We start from the raw sequence: 24,674 nt of genomic DNA on the forward strand, positions 1-24,674 counted from the left end.
TGTTATTGGGAGAAAAGCTGAGTTTGTAGCTCAGTTGATATAATGTTCATTTAACACGTGGGAAGTTGTGGGTTGAACCCCCAGTACTACATAAATTGGGTGTGTTACCATGCCCCCCAATACCAGCACTTGGGAAATGCAGATAGGAGGACCAGAAATCATCCTTGGATACATTTGAGTTTCAGGCAGGCCTGGGATATAAGAGATCCTGTCTCAAAACAGCACAAAAAACAAAAACAGTCAAAATAACACCTGCTCCAAACTACTGATACTTGTATGTTGATTTTTTTTTTAATAATCAGCTACTCTCTGAAAGTGCCTATTGAATTTGAAAATTTCTAGTGGTGCCATTAGAGTCTTTTAAGTATGATATCTGGTAATTTTTGTATGTATTATAATATTGAGATAGTAACTTGCCCTATAGATCAGACTGGCCCCAAACTGGTGATCTTCCCTGAGGTTATAGGTGTACACTACCATGCTTGGATTGTTCTTCAGTTTTGGAGGTCAGAGAGACATTACAGGTCTGTGAATCTTAAAATTCCAGGAGTCTCTGACATAGTGGTAACTGGCGGAAATGCGACTTGAGTTCAGATATGCCATCTGCTAAACTGCTTTTAGCAAAGATGAAGCCCATTGAAGCATGGAAATGTGCAGTGTGTTTACAGATGCTCGGAGCTGGAGGCACAGGTGTGGTGGACAGGCTAAGGCACAGCAGGTGAAGATTCTCTCTTCTGGGCTCTTTTGTCCCATGTGCCCCTTATTCGCTGAAAAACACTTGCCATAAGTGAAATTGGGATATTTTAGAACACAGTTTCCACTATCGTCTAAAACATTTACTAGTTCCCTTGTTTTAAGGGGGAGCTAAGTAATTCCAATTTATGTGAGGGTTCCTTTTTTTTTCCAACTTCCAGGGACAAGAAATATGTTTAATCAGCAGAAATCTATTCTGTGCATAGACTGTACCTGACTTTAGAACCACGTAAGGGTGGGGGTTCTTTCCATCCCTATCTACCCAAGACTGCCAGGCTTTGTCCCTGTTGTGTTGGCCTGATCTGAGTGATGAGGGTAAATGAAAGTAACCATCAACTTAGGAGAACAAGTACAGGAGAGTGTGTAGGGACGGAGCTCCAGAGAGCAGCGTGAATGGTGTCGATGGCCCCGAGTCCCCACTGATAGCTCTCTATGGCTTGATGGGAGGAGGATTTTGTGGCTGAGAGTCCTTTGTGGGAGACAAGTAGTCTATGCTTGACAGTCAGGGCTCTGTGGGATTTTGGCCAAAGCTTTGGGCTGAGTGGTTTTTCTGTCTGTCTCATTTGGTTGCTGCTAACTGGAGAGAAGTAGTTTTGCTTGTAGTGGGAAGAGGAACTTGTGAATTTAAATGTCCTTGGCTATCTTAGAAGTAAAATGCTGGAGAAGTCACGTCTTATTTGTGGTTGGTTTTAAAATGCCTTTCCAGAGAAGATGGTGTAAGGGACAAACGTCTCAACAGAGGCAAAGGCAGGTAAACTAGTGAGGTACAGGAGGGGACACTCAGGTGAGCCCTCCGGACTCAGGTGCGAGACTAAGGGTGGCTGGACCTTTGTATTAGAGAAGGAAAGCAAAAGGGACTTTAAAGCTTTCATTTCCAGTCCTTGAAATACACCCATGTGATATTAGTGAAATGTTCAACTTCATGAATTCTGTCCCAGGAGGTTTTTTGTCTTGTAGCTTTAATACTGAAACATCATTGTTTGGGTAACAACCCAAAACATAATCATTGTATCAAGTAAATTTATCTTTTTAGCCATTAGGGGACTGTGCCAGGCCTTAATAAGAAAAATAGGATATGCTATTCCTCTATGTATATTGCATGGTAAGACCAGAACCGATCTGGGTGCTGGGGTCCCACTGGGACCTGCTATTCTGTATGCAGTAATTACTTGTATTAATGCTCTTGGCAGTTGAGCCCTTTTACAGCCCAGAGGCTGAGGGCTGCTTCTATTACTGAAGAGCTAAGTTACCTTGTTAAACTCCTCTGGTGAGAGCTGTAGGATCTCCTCAGACCTCCCGTGGGTGCTCCTAGGACACAGGTCAGCCTCTGGTTAAGGCTGCCCTGCTATTAGTCATGCCTTCCGGGCCTGGGTAGAGGAATAAGAATTTTAATTGAATTCTTAGGAGTTCTTTTGAAAAGTAGAGTAGCAGCATGTCTGGGGGAAGCCAGGAACAGTTAAATGACGAGGGACTTGTGCTTTTATTCCTTTCTGACACTGCCTAGGACTTCAAGGGTAAGAAGACTCCTGATAATGTGCTAGTTCATCAGTAAAAGACTGGAAAGTCTGTGGTAGGTTTGTGATTTGTATTTTATTTTGAGATCTAATATTGACAATCAGCATTTCAAATAGTGATAGTACATAATTTGACAGGAAGCAAATCTTCGACTTTTGCTACATATGTGCTCACTTCTGAAACACCTTGACATTGTTGGAAAAACTTAAGTTTTTGCAGGTAGCATGCAAGCTGAAGTGCCTCTTTCCTCATTGTCCTGTTAACCTTGCACATGAGCAAAAATAAGCATTCAGTGTTCTTCAGAATATTATTCTTGAATAATATGTTCAGTAATCCTTTATTGCTGTGTGTTTAAAGAAACGTGCATATATCTTTACAAAGACAAGAACAGTAATTGCATGGACTTTTTTTTCTTACCATATTCCAATATCTCTGGTCTGGTTCATTTGGTTGTGCGTGGTACAAAGGTTCTCTACTCCTTTCTGTCACTTGATGATGGTTGGGTATTGGACACAGTACGTTTTGCTCAGGGACAGGATGAGAGCAGTGCTGTGACTGAGAAATTAAGAGATTCCTGGCATGGCTAACTCAGTAGCTTTTCCCTCTCCTGCCCTGGATTGGGATTTGCTCTTGTCCTTCTCTGGATCTGGGCCCTGGAATTGGGGGAAATGGGTCAATTAAAGAAAGTGGGCTGGACATAGGTACTCAGCCGAGGAATCCTAGAGTGGCATTCCTGGGTTTTCTGCCCTTCTCACCACATTGCCCCAAAGTTTCTTTGCCCAACAGGAGTACTTTTTTTGTGGATTTGCAAAGATGACCGTGGTTTTTGGAGAATTGCTTCCTGCTTGTGAAGTGATAGTACATAATTTGACAGGAAGGAAATCTTGAACATTGTGTGCTCAGTTCTGAAACACCTTGGACATATATATAGAATACATATATGAATATATATGAGGAAAACCTTGATCCATTATTCAAGATGCACAAAGTAGGCTGAAGCTGTGTTCTAGAAAGTACTCTGGAAAGGAAAATAGCCCCCAAACACTTTCCCTATCTGCTCTCAGACTTACCACAGAACCTTTTTGTGACCAATGTGTGTGTTATTTTCCACAAAGCACCTTCCCCCCGCCTCCCAAGAAGACACCAAGTAGATATCTTACTCACTTCTGACATTATTTACCTGGAGATAGTGTCAGGTTCTACAGTAGAAGCCCTTCAGATACCAATCACAAGTTCTAGGTTGTAAAACATATCTCCCAACCTCCTACAAACCTCCCTTTCATTAATTTGCTAAGGCATATCACAGAGTCCAGAGAAACATTTACTGGTTTATTAAAGGTGCCCCTCCCATGGACACAGAAGCACATCCTAGTGAGGAGATTGTGAGCAGTGGGCAGGTGGGGATGAGAGAGCATCACACTCTCTCAGGACATGTCAGTCTCTCAGCGCCTCTCTTTGTTCTCCAGCTTGGAAGCTCATCAGATCTTAGTCAGGGAGTTTTGGAGCAGATGGATCTGGTGGCACAAGCTTGGAAGTATTGGCTACTAAGGAGACTGAGGCTGGAGGATTACTTAAGCCCGGGAACGGTGGCTTGTTGGACACCAGCTTGGGAAGTATAGTGAGACCTTGTCTTAAATTTCGCCTTTCCCCCATGTGCCTATGTGTGGTTCTAGTGGGTGCCTGACATCCCGGATGTCTAGAATCTTTCTCTGTCATTGCCATCTTCTATTTTGAGACAGAATCTCTCACTGAACTTGAAGGTAATTTTTCAGCTAGAATGGCTAACTAGAGAGTCCTGGTATCTGGATTTGTGGACATGCTATTTCTGACTTTGTTTTTTATCTGTTTATTTTTAACTATTTCTATGTATGGATGCTTTGCCTGCATGCATGTTTGTGCCTTCAGGTAAGGAGAGAATCCAATTCCTTGAGACTGGAATTATAGATGTTTGTGAGCTGCCAAGTGAATCCTGGGAATTTAACATAGCTCTAATTGAAGAGCAGCCAGTGTTCCTAACTACTGAGCCACCATCACTCCAGGCCTCTATATTTGTCTTTTTGCATTGGAGTTGGGATCTGAACTTTGGTCCGCATGCTTGCACAGTAAACACAATCTACTAACATTTTTAAGGTAGAGTCTCATTAGCCCAGGCTAGCCAAGGATAACTTTGAGGCCAAGTGCTGGGATTACAGGTGTGTACAACCATACTTACTGATCAAACCCAGGGTTTACCAATTGACTTATATCTCCAGCCACTTTATGTATGCATTCATTCACTCACTCATAGACTTTAATCATTAGCACCATTCCCTTAGGTTGGTGGGTGGGATTGAAAGTTAAAATCTTTATTCATCTTGTCTTTCATGGTGCCTGGCCACATTCTGAGGGAAATGATAAAGTCCTATTCTAAATAAACTCGGTGCTAGAGAGATTGCTCAGTGATTAAGAGCACTGGCTGTTTTTCAGTGGGTTTGATTATAAGCGCATGAATGAATGCTAACAACTCCTGTTCCCTCTTCTGGTTTCTAAGGGCACCAAGCATGCATATGGTACACAGACATACATGCAGGCAAAACACTCGTATACATCAAAGAATAAATCTTAGAAACAAAACAACAAAAACAATAACACCAACAAAATTAAGTGCTTGCATTGTATTCCATTATATAAAATAGGCTAACTTCTGCCACTTCAGTCTAAGTCTGGAAAGGTGGAGTAAGATTTAAGTTTGTGGAAGACTGATATAGCTTGATTGGTGGTGGCTTAGGCTTGCTTATTCCTTTTCCTTTGTGTATCCCTATCCACTGTGTTCTGTGCCCATTCACTTATGCTTCTCATTGAGTTGAAAGAAAAAATAAACACTATTGCTCTTTTTTGCTGCCAACTTAGGCATTTAGATACACGTTTATTTTCATGGAGTTTGGATACAGGCTTTGGGTTGTAAATCTGAGAGACTCTTGTCTACTAATCAAGAACAACTACAAAATCATGGGGAATATAATTAGAAAAGAGATGATAGATAGCATTTGCTCAGACACCAACCATCCCCTCTGGGGTTATGGGAAGTGAATGAAGAAAGTGGAAAGACAATTGAATATTGAACAGTTAATTAGGAGATTCTCCAAAGTGGTCAGGGATATAGATTTGAGTGGTTTCTGTTGAAAATAGAGTAGACTTGACAGCTCCCAGGAAATAAATCAATTGAGTGGTTAGAAATGAGTTAGGCAAGACACTCTTGAAGGTGGTAACAAGGGAAATTTGACATCTGATGAGAGCACCGAGGAAGCAGCTGGAGAGAATAGCGCCAGGAATAACATCAGCTTCTGGGGAGAAGAGTGACGCATCCCCCGGGGGGAGGAGCCAAAAGAGAGGGCAGCTGGATGCATAGATTGCCTGCCAGTCATGGCGAGGGAGCAGGGCCCTTGGAGAACATTGTGCTGCATGTTGTCGTTTAATAGAGAGCAGGAGTGAGTGTTACTGTCCTCTTAGGATTTGGTTCTTGTTAGCTTCTGCAAAAATCCTGTAAACTTAGGAACCGTTTAAGGACAAGAGTGTGTTAATGGTTTTTGTTATCACTTTCTAGAATCCAGTACTGGTTGTAATATTAACAACAAAAAGCTTGAGTCTTTGGTCTTGTTCTGTGCCTGAGCCTACCATGATGAGCAAGGTAGACACGGTCCTTTGCAGCCACAGAACTCGCAGCCCAGAGGAAGGAAGACTAATGCTAAACTGTTAGTTACAGACTCATCCCATGTTGAGTAGAAGGAGCTGCGGGCTGCCTTCCTGCACGGCTCCCGCATGGCTAGCTTTACACCCGAAATAATTACACGGAAACTGTATTCATTTAAACACTTCTTGGCCCATTAGTTTCAGCCTCTTATTGGCTAATTCTCACATCTTGCTTTAACCCATATTTAGTAATCTGTGTAGCACCACGAGGTGGTGGCTTACCGGGAAAGATCATAGCCTGTGTCCATCTTGGAGAGGAGAGTCATGGTGACTGCCTGAGGCGTCTGCCTTCTTCCTCCCAGCATTCTGTTCTGTTTACTCTGCCTACCTAATTTTCTGTACTATCAAAGGGCCAAGGCAGTCTCTCTATTAACCAATGAAAGTAACACATAGACAGATGACCCTCCTTCATCATTTCCCCCTTTTCTGTTTAAACAAAAAAGAAAGGCTTTAACTTTAACATAGTAAAATTACATATAACAAAACAGTTATAAAACAAGAATTACAGTTACAATATTTAGATCTATTTTATCTTTTACCATAACAATGGAAAACTATAACTATCTATTCTTCAGCTCCATCAAAGTCTCCAGAAAGATATAATACTACCTAAGTAAACAAGAAGTAAGCAACTTCCAAACTCTAGAAATGACAGAGACATCTCGCTGCCTGGACAGTCACCCAAAGTTATTTTGTACCATTGGGGCATCCATCTTTGGCCTACAGGCTCATAGTTTCCAGCAGACATTTCTATGAAGCAGGAAATTTCAAAGGCAGTTCAGTCAGTATCTGCTGTGTCCTGCAGAATGTCTCACAGACTTGTTCATGAATCAGGAACCCCGAAAGACCATCTCACCTTTAGGCAAGTTCAGCAGTCCTCTCTCTGCAGGTTCTTTGTGTCCAGTTCATGCATCAGTCCAGGCAAGAGCAGTTTCTTGCCCAAATGGCTTTCAAACTCCATAAGGAGCCTCTTCGATGCCCATCTTCCTCTTGAAGTAGATTGGTGCTGCCAGGAGCAGACGTGTTTCATTGTCATGAAAAGCCCTAAGTTATTAAAACATTAAATGCCATATTCTGTAGTCTTTGAAAGATACGAAGAATGCCTATCTGAAATACATGTATGCACATATAGAAAATCTAACTAACATGATTACAAACTTGACTATTATCAATGATTATCCATTAACAACCTATATTTCCTAATTATACATTATATTAAATGAACTACACAATCACAATACCTTAATCAAGATCAGAAACGTATACATATAGCAAAGTTGACCTTAAAATTTGTACCAATGCAAATTATTCATATCTATATCTTATCCACCTTTAAATGTAAAAGAACATTTATAAACAATATTTGGGAATATGGGCGGAGTTATTTTTCTCCAAACTGCTTCATGCTGAATGGGGGCGCTGTTATTTAGGTCTTTCATGGTATAACCTGTCTGCTAGGTTCATCTCAGTCGGCAGTTGAGTGGAGTAATTTTTTGAGGGTGTTCACAGCAACCTTTCAGGAGGGCATGGCCTATCATACCATATTGGAATAGAAGCAATCCACAGGGTCTCATCCTCTGTGAAAACAAAAGAAGACCCTCTCCAAAGCATCATATCCTTAGACCCAAATTCTGAAGTCAAGATACCTTTAGAACATATATGTTGGTTTAGTTTGGCAGCCCATACACTGAAATGTTTTTCTGTACTTAGCTCCTTCACAGTCAAAATTTTTAAAGAAAACACAATAATACAAAGAATCCAGACTCTCTGTGAATTTTCCATTTTTACGTGGCTTATTTTTCTTTACTTCTTTTAATCTATAACTATCTGTACTGCCTCTTTAAAGACTTTACCCTTTTTTTAGGCATTAACTTTATTCTCTATATTCTTTTTCTTCTCTCTCCCAAGCCTACATACACTCATCCAACACTGTGACCCATTTAAAGGTCTTTTATGTCTGAATCTGTCCTAATGTGAATCTGTAATTCTTCACTATCCAGGAGCACTTCTTAAAATGCTAAGCACTTCTTAAAAACTTAAGTTGCGCCATGTAGAGGCAATACGGTACCGCCTGTTTCCTGCCCTGTCTAAACCATAACTGTGCTGTTATTATGGTAATTACAATAGTTTCTGCCTGTGATCAGCACAGTTCAGCATGGCGGAGCTAGCTGCTCCTGCCTCAGAGCCATTCAGTGCCCCTGAGCCGGGCGCAGTTCCAGGCACACAGTAAGTCCACATTGCCATCAAACAAACCATAACAGTTTAACTCTGAGAATGAGCTTTTAATCTGAGTTACATCCAAATCTGCCAAGCCGAGCACTGCACAGCCTGGAAACATCTCTCTGTATGGCGGCAGAAATCCGCCATGCTCTCCCGCTCGCCCAAGCCTGATTCCGCCATCTGCCCAGGTGCAGGCGGGGAGCACTGAGCCATTGGCACTGTCTCAAGAGTACTTTCTTCCTGATCCTGAGTGGGCACACAAACATCCAGTCCCATAAAAGCCATTGAAATGCTTTATAGCCCGAGTTTGCGCTGGCGGCACAGCATATGCGTTTTAAAACTGAGCAGGTTTTTTCCTGCTACAGCTGCTGAGCCAGGGAAATTTCTCTGCGGCACACCAGCAACAAACAGCAAAAATCTTCGTTAAACTCTCTCTTCCTTTTTTTTTTTTTTTTTAAAGCCCTCTCAGGTTTTTAAGTGGATTTAGTTACCACATTGGGCGCCACTCTGTAGAAGGAGCTACGGGCTGCCTTCCTGCACGGCTCCCGCATGGCTAGCTTTTACACCCGAAATAATTACACGGAAACTGTATTCATTTAAACACTTCTTGGCCCATTAGTTTCAGCCTCTTATTGGCTAATTCTCACATCTTGCTTTAACCCATATTTAGTAATCTGTGTAGCACCACAAGGTGGTGGCTTACCGGGAAAGATCATAGCCTGTGTCCATCTTGGAGAGGAGAGTCATGGTGACTGCCTGAGGCGTCTGCCTTCTTCCTCCCAGCATTCTGTTCTGTTTACTCTGCCTACCTAATTTTCTGTACTATCAAAGGGCCAAGGCAATCTCTATTAACCAATGAAAGTAACACATAGACAGATGACCCTCCTCCATCAATGTTGTCTTAAGTTCTGTGAATGAGGAGTGTGCAGAGCTTCAGCCTTCTGTGAGTAGGGAAGGCAACTCTGAGAAAACCAAGTTTAAGCTCTGTTTTCTGGAGAATTACCAAGCTAGACAATTAGGGTGGGAATTCATGGACAGCACGCCTCAAACTTCATTATTTATGCCAGTCACTTGGTGCTCCTGTTAAAATGCAGATCCCGATTCCTTGGGTCTGGCGCGAGGATCTGCAGTGTCGCTGGCCTGTAATCTGCAGGGCTTTCTGAGCATCACCACCTTGCTCATTTGTTCTCTAGCATCTCTTGAAAGGTGATGGGGTTCAGCAGTCTTCTTCCCTTTTTTCCATGGCCATGCTCATCGAAGTCCCACAGCCAAGGTTGTAAGTGCTGGTAGTCTGCCTGGTAGAGCCAGCCTCTGCTGGTTCCTCCACTTGAAAATGCTGCCTTAGCCCTGTGCTGTAGACAGCACACACTGCAGACAACACCTAACGTGTAAGGACAGGAATAGGAAACCTTAGGAAAAAAATCTAGTTATGTAGTAATTGATAGTGAATTCCCCTCTGCGTTTCTCCAGTGTTTCCATTAGAGCGCAGATGTCTGCCCTAGTCCCTCAAGTGATGTTTACAGGGTCCCCTGTATCTGGTTCAGACCTTGTGTTAATTTTTTATTGCTGTGATACATTATCATGGGCAGTGAAATTTATACAAAAGTTTATTTAGAACTGTAAGTTCCAGAGGGATAAGAGACCTTTGTGGCTAGTAAGCAGCAGACATGGCAGCAAGAGTAGCAAGCTGGGAACTCACATCTTGACTGGCAAGCACAAGCCAGAAACAGGGACCAGAACTAGGAGTGTCTTGATTTTAAACTCTCAGAGCCTGCCTCAAATACACCCTTAATCCAGTAAGGACACACTTCCTAACCCAAACAGCGCCACCAGCTGGGGACCAAGCATTCAAATGCCTGAGACTATAGGACATTTATCATTCAAAGTACCACAGGCCTTGTTCTTGCTAGTCTGTTTTCTTCCTGATAATACAGAAGGCCAACTTCCAGGGATTAAGGATTGTACCAAGATTGCAAGTTTTCACTTAAACCAAAAAATCTAAAGAGTATTCTTGTTTTGTTTTGTTTTGTTTTTTAATACAGAAATCTCTTAATTACTAAACTTCTAAATTTGATATGTAGTTCTTAAAACTCTTGTGATATTAATAGTAAGGTCTGACTTTTAAAATATGCAGCTTCTTTCAATTACATCTTATGTATTTAAAAGAACACCCAGTAGGCTTGGGAAGATGGTATCTTCTTAGAACGCAGGTGTTCCGTGGGGCCACAACATTGAGCAGCATGGTGAGGGAAGGTTTGAATTCTGTCATGAAGCAGTGAGTGGATCACGATGAAAGAGATGAGACATGGAACAGCACTGTGGTTTGTGCTCCATGTCTAGAAGATGTGTGTGGTCAGAGAGCGCGAGGAAGAACAGTGGGTGAGGAGGCAAGCTGGTCTGCTACCTGTGAAATCTAGTTCTAAGAGTGTGTGCTTTGCCACTGAGTTTCCAGAACGGCTTCTGTTGCAATGTTTATGTAGTTAGCACTTTAACTTTTCAATTTTGTTTAAGAATATCTTTTATTTATTCGTAGATGATTTCATATATGTATACAATATATCTTAATCATATCTCCCAAAGTCTCTCATTTCCTCTCCCCCCAAGACAACTCCCACCACATCCTCCTCCCATCTTCATTTCTTTTTCTTTTTTTTTTTTTTTTAAATTTCCTTGTGACTCCTGGAATCCAGTTAGTGTTGCTGACTAGAGTACTGGCTGATCTCGTTGACTGTTCTTGTGCAGGTCTTAGGCAGGTGACCTAGGTGCAGTTGGTCCGGAGAGCTCAGCCATGTATAGCAGTGACAGCATTTCATATTACCTGGCACCTGTCCTCTGGTACTTATAGCTTTCCATTCCCCCTTCATAATGTTCTCTGAACCTTGTAGGGTGATATAGACGTCCCATTTAGAGCTGAGAACCCATTAGCAGCTTGTTCTCAGCACTTTGACTAGTTGTCATTTTTTATATTACTGTAGAAAACAAGAAGCTACTTTGACCAAGGTTGAGAACAGTACCACTCTCTCTATATAAATATAACTATTTACAAGGCAGTTTGACAACAGTACGTTTAGTAAAACAACAGGAATAGGTTTTTCCGTAGAACCTGTCATCTCTAGAGCCATGGAAATTTGACTGGCATAAATTCTCCCTATGGAGCAAGCCTTGGATTTAATCAAATTTAATTAAAGGGGTTAGTTAGCCCCCAAACCTTCATGCCATTATTGTACCATTGGTTATGTCTTGCTGGCGTCAACACTGGGTGAATACAGTCAATGACTTTCTCAGTAGCCTGCATAGCACCTATTGGTATTATGAAAGCTAGCCATCAGGGAGGAAGGTCTTAGGTCATTTCAGCTTGATTTCTCCAATGCCCTACAACCAAAGTATACGTGTTTTCAGCAGTTGGGTTTTACCATCTGTTATGATGGCCAAGCAAGAGCAGTGGCAACGGCCTGTGTTGGTTTGGGGATTCTGGTTCCCCACTTTTATTATTCTTCCTTGAGTCTCTTATTATTGTTGTCAAATAACAATTTCCTGATTTTACCATTGATCCTACATCTATTAATTTCACTCTAGAACTCTGTTCTGCAATTGTTTATTCATTTATTTGTTAAATTAATTAGTCCAATTAATTAGTCTATTACTTAATATTTTGATTTTACTTATTTTTAAAGATCAAGTTTTCTTTTTTATGGTTTATTTTTATTTCATGTGCATTGGTGTTTGGCCAGCTTGTATGCCCGTGTGAGGGTATCGGACCCGCTGGAACCATATGGAGTTCCATACGGTTGTGAACTGCCATGTGTTTGCTGAGAATTGAATCTTGAGTCCTCTGGAGTGAGTGTTCTTAACTGTTGAGCCACCTCTCCAGCCTCTATTATTTTGATTTTCAAGTTGTCCCCAAATACCCTTAAGCAGGCCATTTTATCATTTTGATAAAATATGTCACTATTGTCCTTTTAAGTTTGACACAGCTACGCATTCCTGGCTGAGACTGATCCTTTTTTGACCCAAACCTAGAATCCACAGTTTCTCAAGGAGTTTTGCTGTTTTTAGCAGAGAGATTTTAGAAAGCAGGATCAGGACACCAGGTTGCAATGCCCTCTTAGTGGATGTTAGTAGGAAAGATACATGTGATGTGGATGTCTGTGCTTTTATATTTATCTGTATGTGTTCAGAAGCAGTGGTTTAGTTTACATTAGTCTCTAATCCCTACTGTGGTTTTCCAGCCTTTCTGTATATGTAACTTCTTTCTTTACCAGTGAGAAATCTAGCTTTTGCTTTCCTGTCTCTTGTTTGCTGTTTCCTGTACATGAACAATTTCTTGCTCGTAACAGTTAGTTCCTCAGCTTCCATTGACCCGTCACCAGTGTCTGGCCAACCCATGAAGATGAGTGAGATTTGGGTTTCTAAATACTCGCACACATGCGCCACCTCCCCCCCAGCTCATATACTTGTTTTGTTTGCTTGCTTTCTTGGTTCTAAGGATTGAAACTATCTCGTTCATGCAGAGGTTTTTTCCCCCTGACCCATTGATAGCACTGATGGTTTAGCAGTAGAAATGGTCTCTCCTAAAAAATGGCAGGATTTTGGCTATCTGGATCTCCATTTCTTTTGGTAGAAAGAAAGCTTTTCTTCTTTTGAAAGTTTCCCAACATTCTTTCTAAATTTTGTGGAAGGTTTCAACTGGTTTTATTTTTTTCCCTCCAAATTATGCCTTTGCTGTTTGTGTGTAGCTGAAATAAAGTGCTTAAAAAAACCATCTCTTCTGTGCTTTATTTACTGTTTATAAAAACAAACATCAAGCCTTCATTTTTACTCCTCAAATGAACATGTTTCCTCACCAGAGGACTTTTAATTCTTCCTGATAGTCTGTGTTGGATTTCTTTTTTCCTATCAGGATATTAAATATAAGAGTTATGAGCACCACTAGACTATGTTCTCTGGCTCTTCAGAATTAAATCTCAGTGTATGGGCTCCTGTAGGCATATGCTGCCAACTTTATTCCCTCATTGTTCAGGAAAGTAGTATTCTCTTCCTGATTTTTACTGCGTACTTTGGTTTGATGCTCTTGTCTTTCTTTGTACTTTATTATTATTATTATTATTATTATTATTATTATTATTATTATTTAGATTATAACGCTTAAGGGAATTCCTTTTTCTTTATGCTCTGAGGGTTAAGAGTTCTAATCACTGTAGTACTTTTCTGTACCTTTAAGGCAGAGTGCCTGACCCTAATCATTTGGTAGAAGGTTCAAAGGCCCATTTGTCATGATATCCTTAGGATCTGGAGTTCATTTACTTTTTTTGCTTATTTATTTTTGAGATTCTACTTTAATTACAACATTTCCCCTTTCCCTTTTCTCCAAATTCTCCCATATACCCTCTCTTGCTCTCCTTCAAGGTTATTGATTGCCTTTCTTTTATCAATTATTATTGCATGGATATGTGCACTTACATGCATATCTTTCCTAAATATGACCTGAGTCCATATAATGTTACGTGCATGTTTATTTTCAGGACTGACCATTTGACATTGGACATCCAATTGGTCTGCTCTTTTCTAGAGAGGGTCACCCCTCCCAGCCAGCTTCACTCAGCTTCGTATAGTTTATGTGTAGATTGAGGCCTCCTAAGCTTTTCTTTTTCTCTGTGCACTTTGACTTTTCTTGGTGTTCTTCTTCAGCTCCCAATTGGCCAGTCATGTTGGTAAGACCTTATTCGTAGAGCTTCTGATGTTACTAGGAGATACAGTCTTCACAGGAAACTTCCTGATCTTCTGGCTTATCAGTCTTTCTACCCCTCTTCCACAATGTTCCCTGAGTCTTATGTGTGGGAGTGTTTTAAAGATGTAGCCATTGTGGGTGCCTTATGTGTGGGTGCCTTATGTGTGGGAGTGTTTTAAAGATGTAGCCATTGTGACAAGGCTTTATTTACATTTGCTTCTTTCTTTGATCAGGTCATGTGACTATTGTCCTGAATTTTTGTTGTTTGACAACTGGGATGAATTTCTTTGAAACATAGGGGGTCTACTACATACCAGTCTTTTCTCCCTGTATTCTGTGTGTCTTGTGGTTGAATAGCAGATCTTAGTCTCAAAGTCTGTGGCATTCAAAAGAGCCCACTGGCAGGTGGAGAGCAAGGTCTGTAAACAGCCCTGCTGTGCCTTCCAGGAGAATGAGTTCTTGTCTTACTGGGGAAGCTTCATGTGTACAGGGGCTTGCCAGTACTTATTTTTGTAAGTCTCTAGGATTGGTTCATTGTTGTAAGGGGCCGCTTGTAGGTTCCCGACTGCTCAGCCCTGAAATAATCGCACAGAAACTGTATTATTTAAATCACTGCTTGGCCCATTAGCTCTAGCTTCTTATTTGCTAACTCTTACATCTTAATTTAACCCATCTCCATTAATCTACATTACCACGAGGTCGTGGCCTACCAGCAGTTTCAGCACATCTGTGGGCTCCATGGCTTCTACCTGACTCAGCCCTTCTTTCTCCCAGCATTCAGTTTAGTTTTTCCTGCCTACTTCTATTCCCTGCACAGGCCCAAGACAGTTTCTTTATTAACCAATGGTATTCACAGCTTACAGAGGTGAATCCCACATCAGTTAATGGTTCTCATATATGTAGTATTTAGGTTTTATTGCAAAGTATGCTGGGATGCTATTACATTACTATGCCATATTTTCCTCATCTATAAACAGAATATGATAGAGAAAATGATTTATAATTTCTTGGCATTTCCTGTGCTCCGTAATCGATTTAGGCTGCTGTGCATTATCATAGCCACACCATAATTAGTATCAAATATCATTATTTCATATTGGACAAGGTTAAAAAGAATAGATTTATTTTTGCTCTTGATTGTAGATCAAGGTCAGAGGGCTAGATCTGATACTGGCCTTTAAAATTTTTATTTTAAGAATGGTGGTGGTGGTGGTGTATGTGTTTCACATGCTACTGTGATTTGGAGCCTCTAGCTGATGGGGGCTTACTTTTTGAATACTTTGGTCTCTGACAGCAGCTCTGCGGGCTACAGAGACAGCTCCCAAGCACTTGTTTCTGTGTGATGATACCATGTGGTGTTAGGCTGAAGTCACCGTAGCTGTCTGCTTTCGAGTCTTCAGCTGTAAAAGAAAAAGTCCAATGCTCTCTTCTGACTCCTTTGGTGAGGCTGAGATTAACAACCTGAAAACCTGTTTGTGTTACTGGCTGGGGAACGAGCATTTATCCCAAGTCAGAGAAATAGCAGGGTCGGAGAAGCCTTGGGTTTCTGGTTAATTGTTTTTGAGTGGTAGGGTCTTTAATTTAGTCTTGCTTTTTGATTTTGGGGTGGAGCGGGGAATCAGGAAGACTGAAACAGAAGACACACACTCATATATGAGTTTTTTATATGATTGTGTTTGTATAACTAGTAAGAGTGTATTATTGTATCTAGTTTTCTGTCTTGTGATGACAGTGGTCTGGATGTTCAAGTGTTAAGTGCACCCAGTCATTTATCAGAGCCTTGTGAAGATTTAATGTCGTGTGCTGGGCAACATTTTAATGGCTCTCCATATAGTATTTCACTGTACATAAATCTTCCAGTGACCCTGTAAGTGGCTTTGAACAGTTTGAAATCCCATTTTTCCTCCAGTACCTTGGTTCAGCCTCTGTGGCTGTCTGACTCGTGCCTTGAAGCCCACCACATCCCTCTGCAGAGCCGAGGGCAGAGCCGAGAAGTGTCATATTCATAACCTCATTCAGACTGACTCATTAAGACAGCTGGTTTCACAATCCTCCTAGCAGGTAGTCATGAGATCGTTTTTCTAGAATATGTCATCTTATTATTCTAATTGAATAAAGTGGTAACCATATGACTTGTTTTCTATGCCCTATAAATTAGCAATTAAGGATAATTACTCTATTCATGAAAGTTTGTAACATGAATCAGTCAGTGGAGCTTTGGCAAATCAATTACCCATGACAATTTCCTCACAATCTTTATTCTTCTGAAATTAAAAATACGATAAATGCTGTGTTTTCCTTGCGTATGTTTGTCTCCCCACTTGAGTATCAGCTCTCCTGGAGCAGAAACTTTGTCTTTTATTCCCCTGAAATATGCAGCTTGCCTAGAACAATATCCCACACAATTGTTGGTATTTAAAAAGCATTGTTGAAAAGTGAATCAATCAATCAATCAATGAATTAATTAACTTTGAAAAACCTGGCATCTGTTTATTATGAAAACTGGCTTGATGCAGTATGAAATAGAAATCTGATTTATAGGATGTTGTTCTTTTCCATGTTTTATTTTAAGCATTTTACCCTTGATTTTTATTGGGTATAAGACTTTCAATAATGGAAGTCTTTTAGAATATTTTTATTGAGGAAGGACTTGAATAAGAACTGTTGGCAAGGCAGTTTATCAATGCTTGGAAAATGAGTTGTAGATAACTGCAAGAAGGATATAGTGTATTTTGAATGATTTCAGAGTCTAAATAGGAGGAAAACTAGTCTTCCTTAGCAGATGGGTTTCATTCTTCCACAGTGCCCTGCAGACACAGTGTTTTTCTGCCTTCAATGCCATCAGTAAACAATGGGTAGACCATTTCAGAAGAAAGTTGTACCCATGTCAGTCCTTTCTGGCTGGAGGAATAGGAGATAGGAGTCTTTGTCATGACAAGTTAGCCTTTAGGAGATTGGATTGGTGACTGCATCTTGAATTAGTATACTTAATAATAAAGAATACACAGAGAATCTTAAGTAAATTGAAAGGGCTAGGGAGGTCGCTTAGTCAGTAAAGTGCTTGCTGTACAAGCATGAGGACCTGAATTTGATTCCTAGTACCCGTATAAGAGAGCCAGACATGGTGCCCTGCTCCTCCAATTTCAGCTGGGGAGGTGGAGACAGGCAGATGGATTTCTGCAACTTGTTGGCTAGGGAATCAGACTTAATCATTGAAATCTAGGTTCTGTGAGAGACTCAGCCTCAAAAAATAAAGTGGAGAGTGATAGAGGAAGATGTGCTGTTGACCCTGACCTCCATATAATGAGGACTCGAGAGATGTCTCAGTGGTTAAGAGTGGTTACTGCTCTTTCATAGGACCCAAGTTCAATTCCTGGTGGCTTATCATTGCCTGTAATTTCAGCTCTAGGGCATCTATTGATGCCTTCTGGCCTCAGTGGGCACTGATGCACATACGTGCATATATTCACATACAGACACAAAAGACATGCATAAATAAAAAGTAAGGTCTAAAAAGGAAGAAAAGTTAAAAATGAAGAGCATTTTCTTGTAACTGGATTGGGAAGACAAGTTTTTGCTTGTGTGTTATGTGTAGCCACAGTGGAGTGATTTAGGCCAAGGTCTGTGTGCTTAGGGCACTGGAGACATCAACTGGAGAGCTAGTTTAAAAAAATATCAGGATCTGCATATTTGATGGAATTCTCATGAACAGGTAGTAGAGTGGTTAGATCAATTGTGATAGAGTAATACAATGAAATACCATAGTCATGAAAAGGAGTTGTATTTCACATCAGCATAGATACATTTTACTAAAAAGAGTTAGTAAAAGAAATAAGTCATTATATAGAAGACTCAACTAGTAGAGCTCAGAAATAGACAAAATGAAGTTCTGTTGCTTAAAGATACTTAAGATGAATGGAACACAAGTGTGCAAAAGAGCAAGGGAACAATTCTCTCGTGGTCAGAGTGGTGGTGGGCATCAGAAGACTGAGTAGAAAGGACATGGAGGGTGTCCTTAGGGTTTCTATTGCCGTGAAGAGACACTGACCACAGCAACATTTCTAAGGAAAATGGTGGGTCTGACTTACAGGTTCAGAGGTTTATTTAGCTCATTATTGTCATGGTGGGAAACATGGCTGTGCACAGGCAGACATGGTGCTGGGGATGGAGCTAAAAGGTCTACATCCAGATTGGCAGGCAGTAGGAAAAGAGAGTGACGCTGGCCCTATCTTGTCCAGTGTGACACATTTCTTCCAGCAAAATCACACTTCCAACAAGGCCACACCTGCCATTCCCAATGGGCCTATGGGTCCCATTTTCATTCAAATGACCATATTCCACTCCCTGGCCTCCATAGACTTTTAGTCATATCATAATGCAAAATGCATTTAGTCCACCTTCAAAAAGTCTCAGTAGTCTATTACAGTATCAGCACTGTTTAAGAATCCAAAGCAAAGTCTCAGAATCATGCATTCTCTTAACTGTAATCTGTCTAAAATCAAAATGATAAACCAGATCACATATTTTCAACATATAATGGCAGAGGATATACATTACCATTCCAGATGGAAGGAAAAAGAGCATAATGAGGAAATACTTGACCAAAGCAAGACTAAAAACCAGCAGGGTGAACCCAAACTCTGCATCTCCGTGTCTGATGTCAAAACACTGCAGATCTCCAACTCTGTTAAACTTTGTTGACTGTAACACACTTCTTTCTTGCACTGGTTCCACTCCCTGTTAGCAGCTCTCTTTAGCCAGTGTCCTGTGACCCTGGCATCTCTAACATCTTGGGTTTTCCAAGGCAATGGAGGCTTAATCTTCATAGCTTCATACAATGGCCTCTTTGGGTCTCCATTCAGGGATGCCCCTGACATAAGCCAGGCCTCAGTGGCTTAGTTGAGGTGGGGGAATATCCCTTTCTTACATCCCTGACTCTAAAGTCAGAACCACATGGCTACAGTTGCCAGATTCTGTTATTTGCTGGGACTAGAACATGGCCCCTTTGTTCAAGTACATTTTGACCAGCTTTCTGTTTTTGATGGCTTACTGCCTAAATTGGGCTGTTCTGGAACTCATTCTGTGAGCAGGTTGTCCTCCAGCTCAGATCCACCCGCCTCTGCCTTCATTGGGATTGCAGACTTGTGCCCTGCACCTGGCTCTGAGCTTTGCTTTAGTTCGTTTTCACAAGTTGGAAGCTTAGCTGGATGGGATCTTGCCTTGAGGTTACCACTTCCTTTATTCAATTTAATGTCAGGCTTTTCTTTGATCTGTTTATCTCCTTGAACGTGGGACTTAGCACTTTACTCTCCCTGGTGCCTTCTTTCTCCTGAAACTGTACATTTTGTATTTTTTCTTGCTCAGTTTTCTCCTTTTTATTACAAATCTGCATAAGCATGGCCACTAAAAACCAAACAACTTAGTCAAAACTAGGCTGTCTGGAAATCTCCACCAAAGCTGTTAATACATAACTTGAACTTAGCCTCAGGTAGATTTTTTTTTTCTTGGATAAGCAGAAAGAAGCAGCTACATTCGTTGCAAAAATATCACAAAATTGGTCTCTATGCCACATACTAATATTCCTCTGAAACCTCTAGAGCCAGGCACCCACAGTCCAAATCACCCTCTGCACCACTGTCTTCCATGCTCATTAAGCCCTCCTTAAAGCGCTCAACTGCTTTTCTAGTCCGGAATCCCAAGGTGTTCCGTAGTTCTGCAAACAAAGCTTGGTTCGGCCTATCACAGTGGTACCTCAGTCCCTGGTACAAACTTTTGTTTTAGTGTTTCTATTGCCATGAAGAGACATCATGACAACTCCTTTTTTGTTGTTGCTTGTTTGATTTTGAGATAGTGTTTCTTGGTGTAACAGCCCCGGCTGTCCTGGAATTCACACTGTATTTCAGGCTGGCCTCTGCCTCCCCATTGCTGGGATTAAAGGCATGTGCCAGCACTGTCTGGTGACCGCGACAACTTCATAAAGGAAAACATTTAATTGTGTCTGTCTTACAGGTTCACAGGTTTCATCCATTATCATCATGGTGGGAAGCATGACTGGATATAGGTAGATGTGGTGCTGGACAAGGAGCTGAAAGTTCTACATCCAGTTTAGCAGGCAACAGAGAGTGACACCGGGTCTGGCTTGAGCTTCTGAAACTTGAAAGCCCACTTCCCAGTGACATGCTTCCGTCAACTGGCCACACCCCTAATAGTGGGACTATGGGGGATTTTCATTCAAACCCCCAACACTTCTGGCGGTGTTCTGGCTCGTGCATAGTGGTTACTCACTTTTTTACTTTTCTTATTTTCTGACTCATATATTTATGATACTTTTTAAAACTTCAAAGCGTTAGTTGAGAGGAAGAATGTCTGCTAATGGGTGTGTGGGAGAGTCTTCCCCTTGTACTCCGTCACAGGCTCTCATTGAGCAGAGGCCTCCGTACTGACCTTTCAGTAGCTGCTTGTTTAGAAGCATGGAGTTGAGAGCCCTGCAGACTGAGTGAGCCCAGCTGTCTGTCAGAGTAGCCTCACTAAGCAGAGGCAATTCAAGTAGCTTGTGCCCCTTTACTGTGTGCCTCTTTTTCTCTTCTCGCTCATTGCAGCCCCTCAGCTATTTAAAAGTTAATGCCAGTGAACTTCAGAGCCTTTCCACAGTTGCAGATAGGTTTTGTTTAGGCTTCTTAGGCAGGAGTAGACTTAGGGATGCTAGTGTTCAGGATGTGGGCGTTTGGAGGGCAGTACTTGAGTCTGTCTCGTTTGATGTTGCACATGCTCTGGTGTTTCCTGCCTTGATTATGTAGGGTTCCTTTCTTTAGCTTTCTCTTTCTTTAAGTGTTCTAGTTTGCCTCATTCTAGAATGGGAGTGTGGAGATCTTAACCTGTTAATAATGGAAAAGAACAGTGTTGATGCATGCTGGGATAAAATTACAAAGGTCTTTAACCTCCATGTCGCATGCCTTTTTACCCCAGTCTGGTTATTTATGGCTTTTCTGTTGTTTGTTTAATTCTTACTTATATTTTTGAGTCCATCATTTCTGAATCTGGACCAAGGCTCTCTGTAGATAATTTCTCTTTTAAAATTCAAGCCAAATTCTGTTCATTTCCTCATTCTGTGGATATATTTGGGAGACTCTGGGGTGCAAAGTACTGTTCTAGATGTTGGGGATTCATTATCATACAGCTTACATTATGTGATACTATTTTCAGACCAACATTCTCCTCTTTTAACCTGTGTAGGTTCTCTCTGGGTGTGCCATCATTGTCCGAGGGCAGCCCCGTGGTGGTCCTCCTCCAGAGAGGCAGATCAACCTCAGCAACATTCGCGCTGGAAATCTTGCCCGACGGGCGGCTGCCACACAACCAGATGGCAAGGATACACCGGATGAGGTAGGTGCTTCCCCAGGCCTTTCTGAGGCTGTGGGTCTAGTTGGCGGTCTGCTCTCTCCTTTGGTGGAATTTTAATGTGCACTTTCTTTTCTGTTCATGGTGAGTACTTTTTGTCAGGCTGACTCTGGATATATCCCTGGTAGCTTACATCTGTCATTATACACACACCACCTGAGTTAGTTGCTTTTCATTTTTCTTTGAGTAACTCAAAGGAGAAAGGGTTTATTAAGCTCAGAACTCAAGGGTCCACGGTCCATCATAGCAGGGGCGTCAAGGTAGCATGAGCAGAGAACAGCTGATCCCATCAGAATTACCAGGAAGCAGATGCGGTGTCCAGATGCCTGCCTGCCTGCCTGCCTGCCTCCCTCCCTCCATACAGATGGGATCTGTGGGGGGGAGAGTCCTCAGACATGCCCAGAGGCCTATTTCCCAGATGATTCCTTACCTCGTGGTTGGTTAACTGCAACAGCGATAGCAGGGCTGACCCAGTCCTTTCCTGTAGGCCTCACTGTCTCACTTTTGGGGAACAGACTTAATGTCACATCAGTGTAACAATTTATAAACGATAGCCTGTCAGTGCTTGTGCTAGCCTTTCATCTCAGTTGTCTATAGCCCCAAAGCTATCTGAATTTATGAAACTAAAGTTTTAAGTATTTTTTTTTTTTTTTTTTTTTTTTTGGTCTGTACTGGGACTTGAAAGCAGGCTCTCACACATGCCGGGCAGGTGTTCTACTACTGAGAAATACCTAGTTCCTTCTTCCCCACTTCTAATTCCTTGACTTTTTGTTATAAGGTCTCATGTAGTCCAAGCTGAGTTTATACTTAAATAGGTGGGGATAGCTTTGAATTTCTGATCCTCCTATCTCTACCTCGTGCATTTTGGCATTATAGGAATGTGCCAGTAAGCCTGGTTTATATGCCATTGGGATTGAACCCAGGGTTTCATGTGTGATAGACAAACACTCCACAACCTAGCCCCTAATCATGAGTTTTTATTACTTCTTTTTAAATGGTGTGTGTGTGTGTGTGTGTGTGTGTGTGTGTGTGTTGCATAGGTTCCTGTGTGGAGGTAAGAGGACAACCTCTGCGAGTCAGTTCTCTCCTTCTACCAGGTGGACTCATGAGTCAGGCTTGGTGGCAAGCACCATCTCCTTGGCCCTAAACATGAGATTTTTTTAAGGATGAGTTTTAACTGTTTCTGGGCCACTTGTAGCTAGTCACTGTGGTATGCTGCGAGAAGCTACTTCTGAGTTTTTTCTCATCTCCTCTCTGCCTCCAACACCCCCAACTCTAACACCTGGTTATATGGCTTCTCACATCATCTGATTCTTGACTGCTTACATCCTTACCTCTCCGGCTAGCTGCTGTCCATCCCAGTTGGTGTGGGAGGTAGAGAGAAGATGATTCTCTACACTTGGAAATGTTGGTGCTTGGTTCTCCTTTAGCTGTGTTTCTCTGGTCTGAAACAGAATTTCTGGACTCTTAATTATTTGTTCTTCTCCATCTTAGTAACTTCAAATAGAGATTAGTAATTGGCTGTTCTCTGCTTTTCCTTTTCAAGGAAGTGAAGAAGAAAAGGTAATAGCTCATGAGCTTTTATTTAAGGAAAACATTTAGCTCTTTTCATCTTTAATAGTATTTTTTTTAAATAAGGCAGTAGTGAAATAGCATTATAGATAATGGAGATGAAGAAAAATCACCCCTAATTGTTCTATCAGCAGTAGCTGGTTAGATTCTAGAGATAATGACTAATACGTTAAAGTCAGTTCTTCCTCATTGGTCCTCTGTCAGTAACGACAAGTGTTGAGACTAATGTAGTTTCTGTATCATCTACCTCTGGATTGCTAATGTAGTGAGGATTAAATAAGGAAACATGAAGTGCTTAGCGCATCTCGAAGTACTTAATAAATGTTTGGTAATCACTAGTCTGTTAGATCAAGTACTGAAGATTAAACCTCTTTTGGCCTTCTTCAGCCATTGAGTGAGCATCAAATGGGTAAATCACTGCTTCAAGCTTTTCTCTTCCTTTCAGCTGTGTGCGTAGAAAACTTGATTGCTTCTGAGAGGTAAAGAGCTGCCTCTTCTTAGAGGTCATCAAGCTCTTTTCCCTAAAAGGAAGAAGCAGTGCAGCCTCTAAGAAAGGTTTGTTTAATTTCCTGTTTCATGGATGAGAATCTGGGGCACTGTCTCCTGTGTAGCAGGGCAGTGGAATCTGAGCAGACTCTTGGCAGGTGCCTGGTACTCCATCTTAGTTGTACATAAGTTTACAGTCCAGTGCTTTCTCTTTTCGAGAGCAGTTTGGTGTCACCAAGCCCTTTCCAGGAACCCGGAGGAGTTCTCTGAGATGGAGTACTTGGTAGCTGTAGTCACTCTTTCCCAGGCCATGACTATTATTCCTTCCTGCTAAGCCCTAGTTCTTACCCTGTCGTGGTCTGGTCTTCCTCTCACACCCTTGGCGCGACATGGATACAAGGCTCCAGTAACAGCCTGACAACCCAAAGCAGAAGTCTCACGCTCCTTGCGCTAGTTTCACTTGCCCGAGTGCCCACCCTCCACTTCTGCCTCTCTCCGACCTGTGCTCCATGTTTCATTGCTGTTGATATGATTCTTGCTCACCTCTTCTATTGTGCTGTGGACATTTAAACAATATACCTTTTGACTTCTCCTTTCTTATCATACTTCTTCCAGAGATCTCAGATATCTGTTCTCCCCTTTTTGGACAGGCTCTCAATCTGTAATCTACATAGAACTCCCTATGTAGACCAGGTTGGCCTCAGGGTGTCTGCTTGAGTACTGGGAAAATGGCGGGTGTCATCATACCTCCAGTAGTTTACATACTCCTCCTCGTTATCTTCGACACCAAGTGGTTCTCATTACTCTGACAAGCTACACGCCTAGCCTAGACCACAAGTCCATTTGTGCTATGGCTTTCATTTTTCTCCTAATTAAAAAATACTTATTTTACTATTTTATTTATCTTTTAAGAATTTCATGTTTGAATGCTGTACTTATGTCATTTCCCTCCATCCAACTTCTCAGTGTCCATTCCCTCAAATTCATGGTCTTTTATTCTTCAGTTATTATTGTCACGCATACATGCATACACACACTTATAAAAATGCTCTGCTTAGTTGATTTTAGTGCTGCTTATACGTCTATGTGTTTAGGGCCAACTGCTTGGTATTGGCTCATTCATCACAGGCCTTGAAGCACCTCCGTGGTTATGGGCCCAGTGGTGATCCAGCACTCAGTTTTGCTCACAGGCTTTTGGAGTCAGTCCCCTCTGCCTTTGCCCTCAGCTCACATTGATTTCTCCTTCGGGAGTGTTTCTCCACCAGTGTGACCT

At 41.6% G+C, this 24,674-nt stretch overlaps 1 protein-coding gene across 1 annotated transcript in view; it reads left to right on the forward strand.

Moving 5' to 3' along the window:
* Positions 1-24,674, forward strand: part of Snd1 (staphylococcal nuclease and tudor domain containing 1) — a 401,581-nt gene that overhangs the window by 13,082 nt on the left and 363,825 nt on the right. The window contains exon 2 of the mRNA XM_038320023.2: positions 21,179-21,328. Coding sequence (XP_038175951.1) covers positions 21,179-21,328 — 150 coding nt within the window. The remainder of the gene's footprint in view (positions 1-21,178; positions 21,329-24,674) is intronic.

This window comes from Arvicola amphibius, chromosome 2 (genome assembly GCF_903992535.2).
Source record: "Arvicola amphibius chromosome 2, mArvAmp1.2, whole genome shotgun sequence".
Taxonomy (NCBI): Eukaryota; Metazoa; Chordata; class Mammalia; order Rodentia; family Cricetidae; genus Arvicola; species Arvicola amphibius.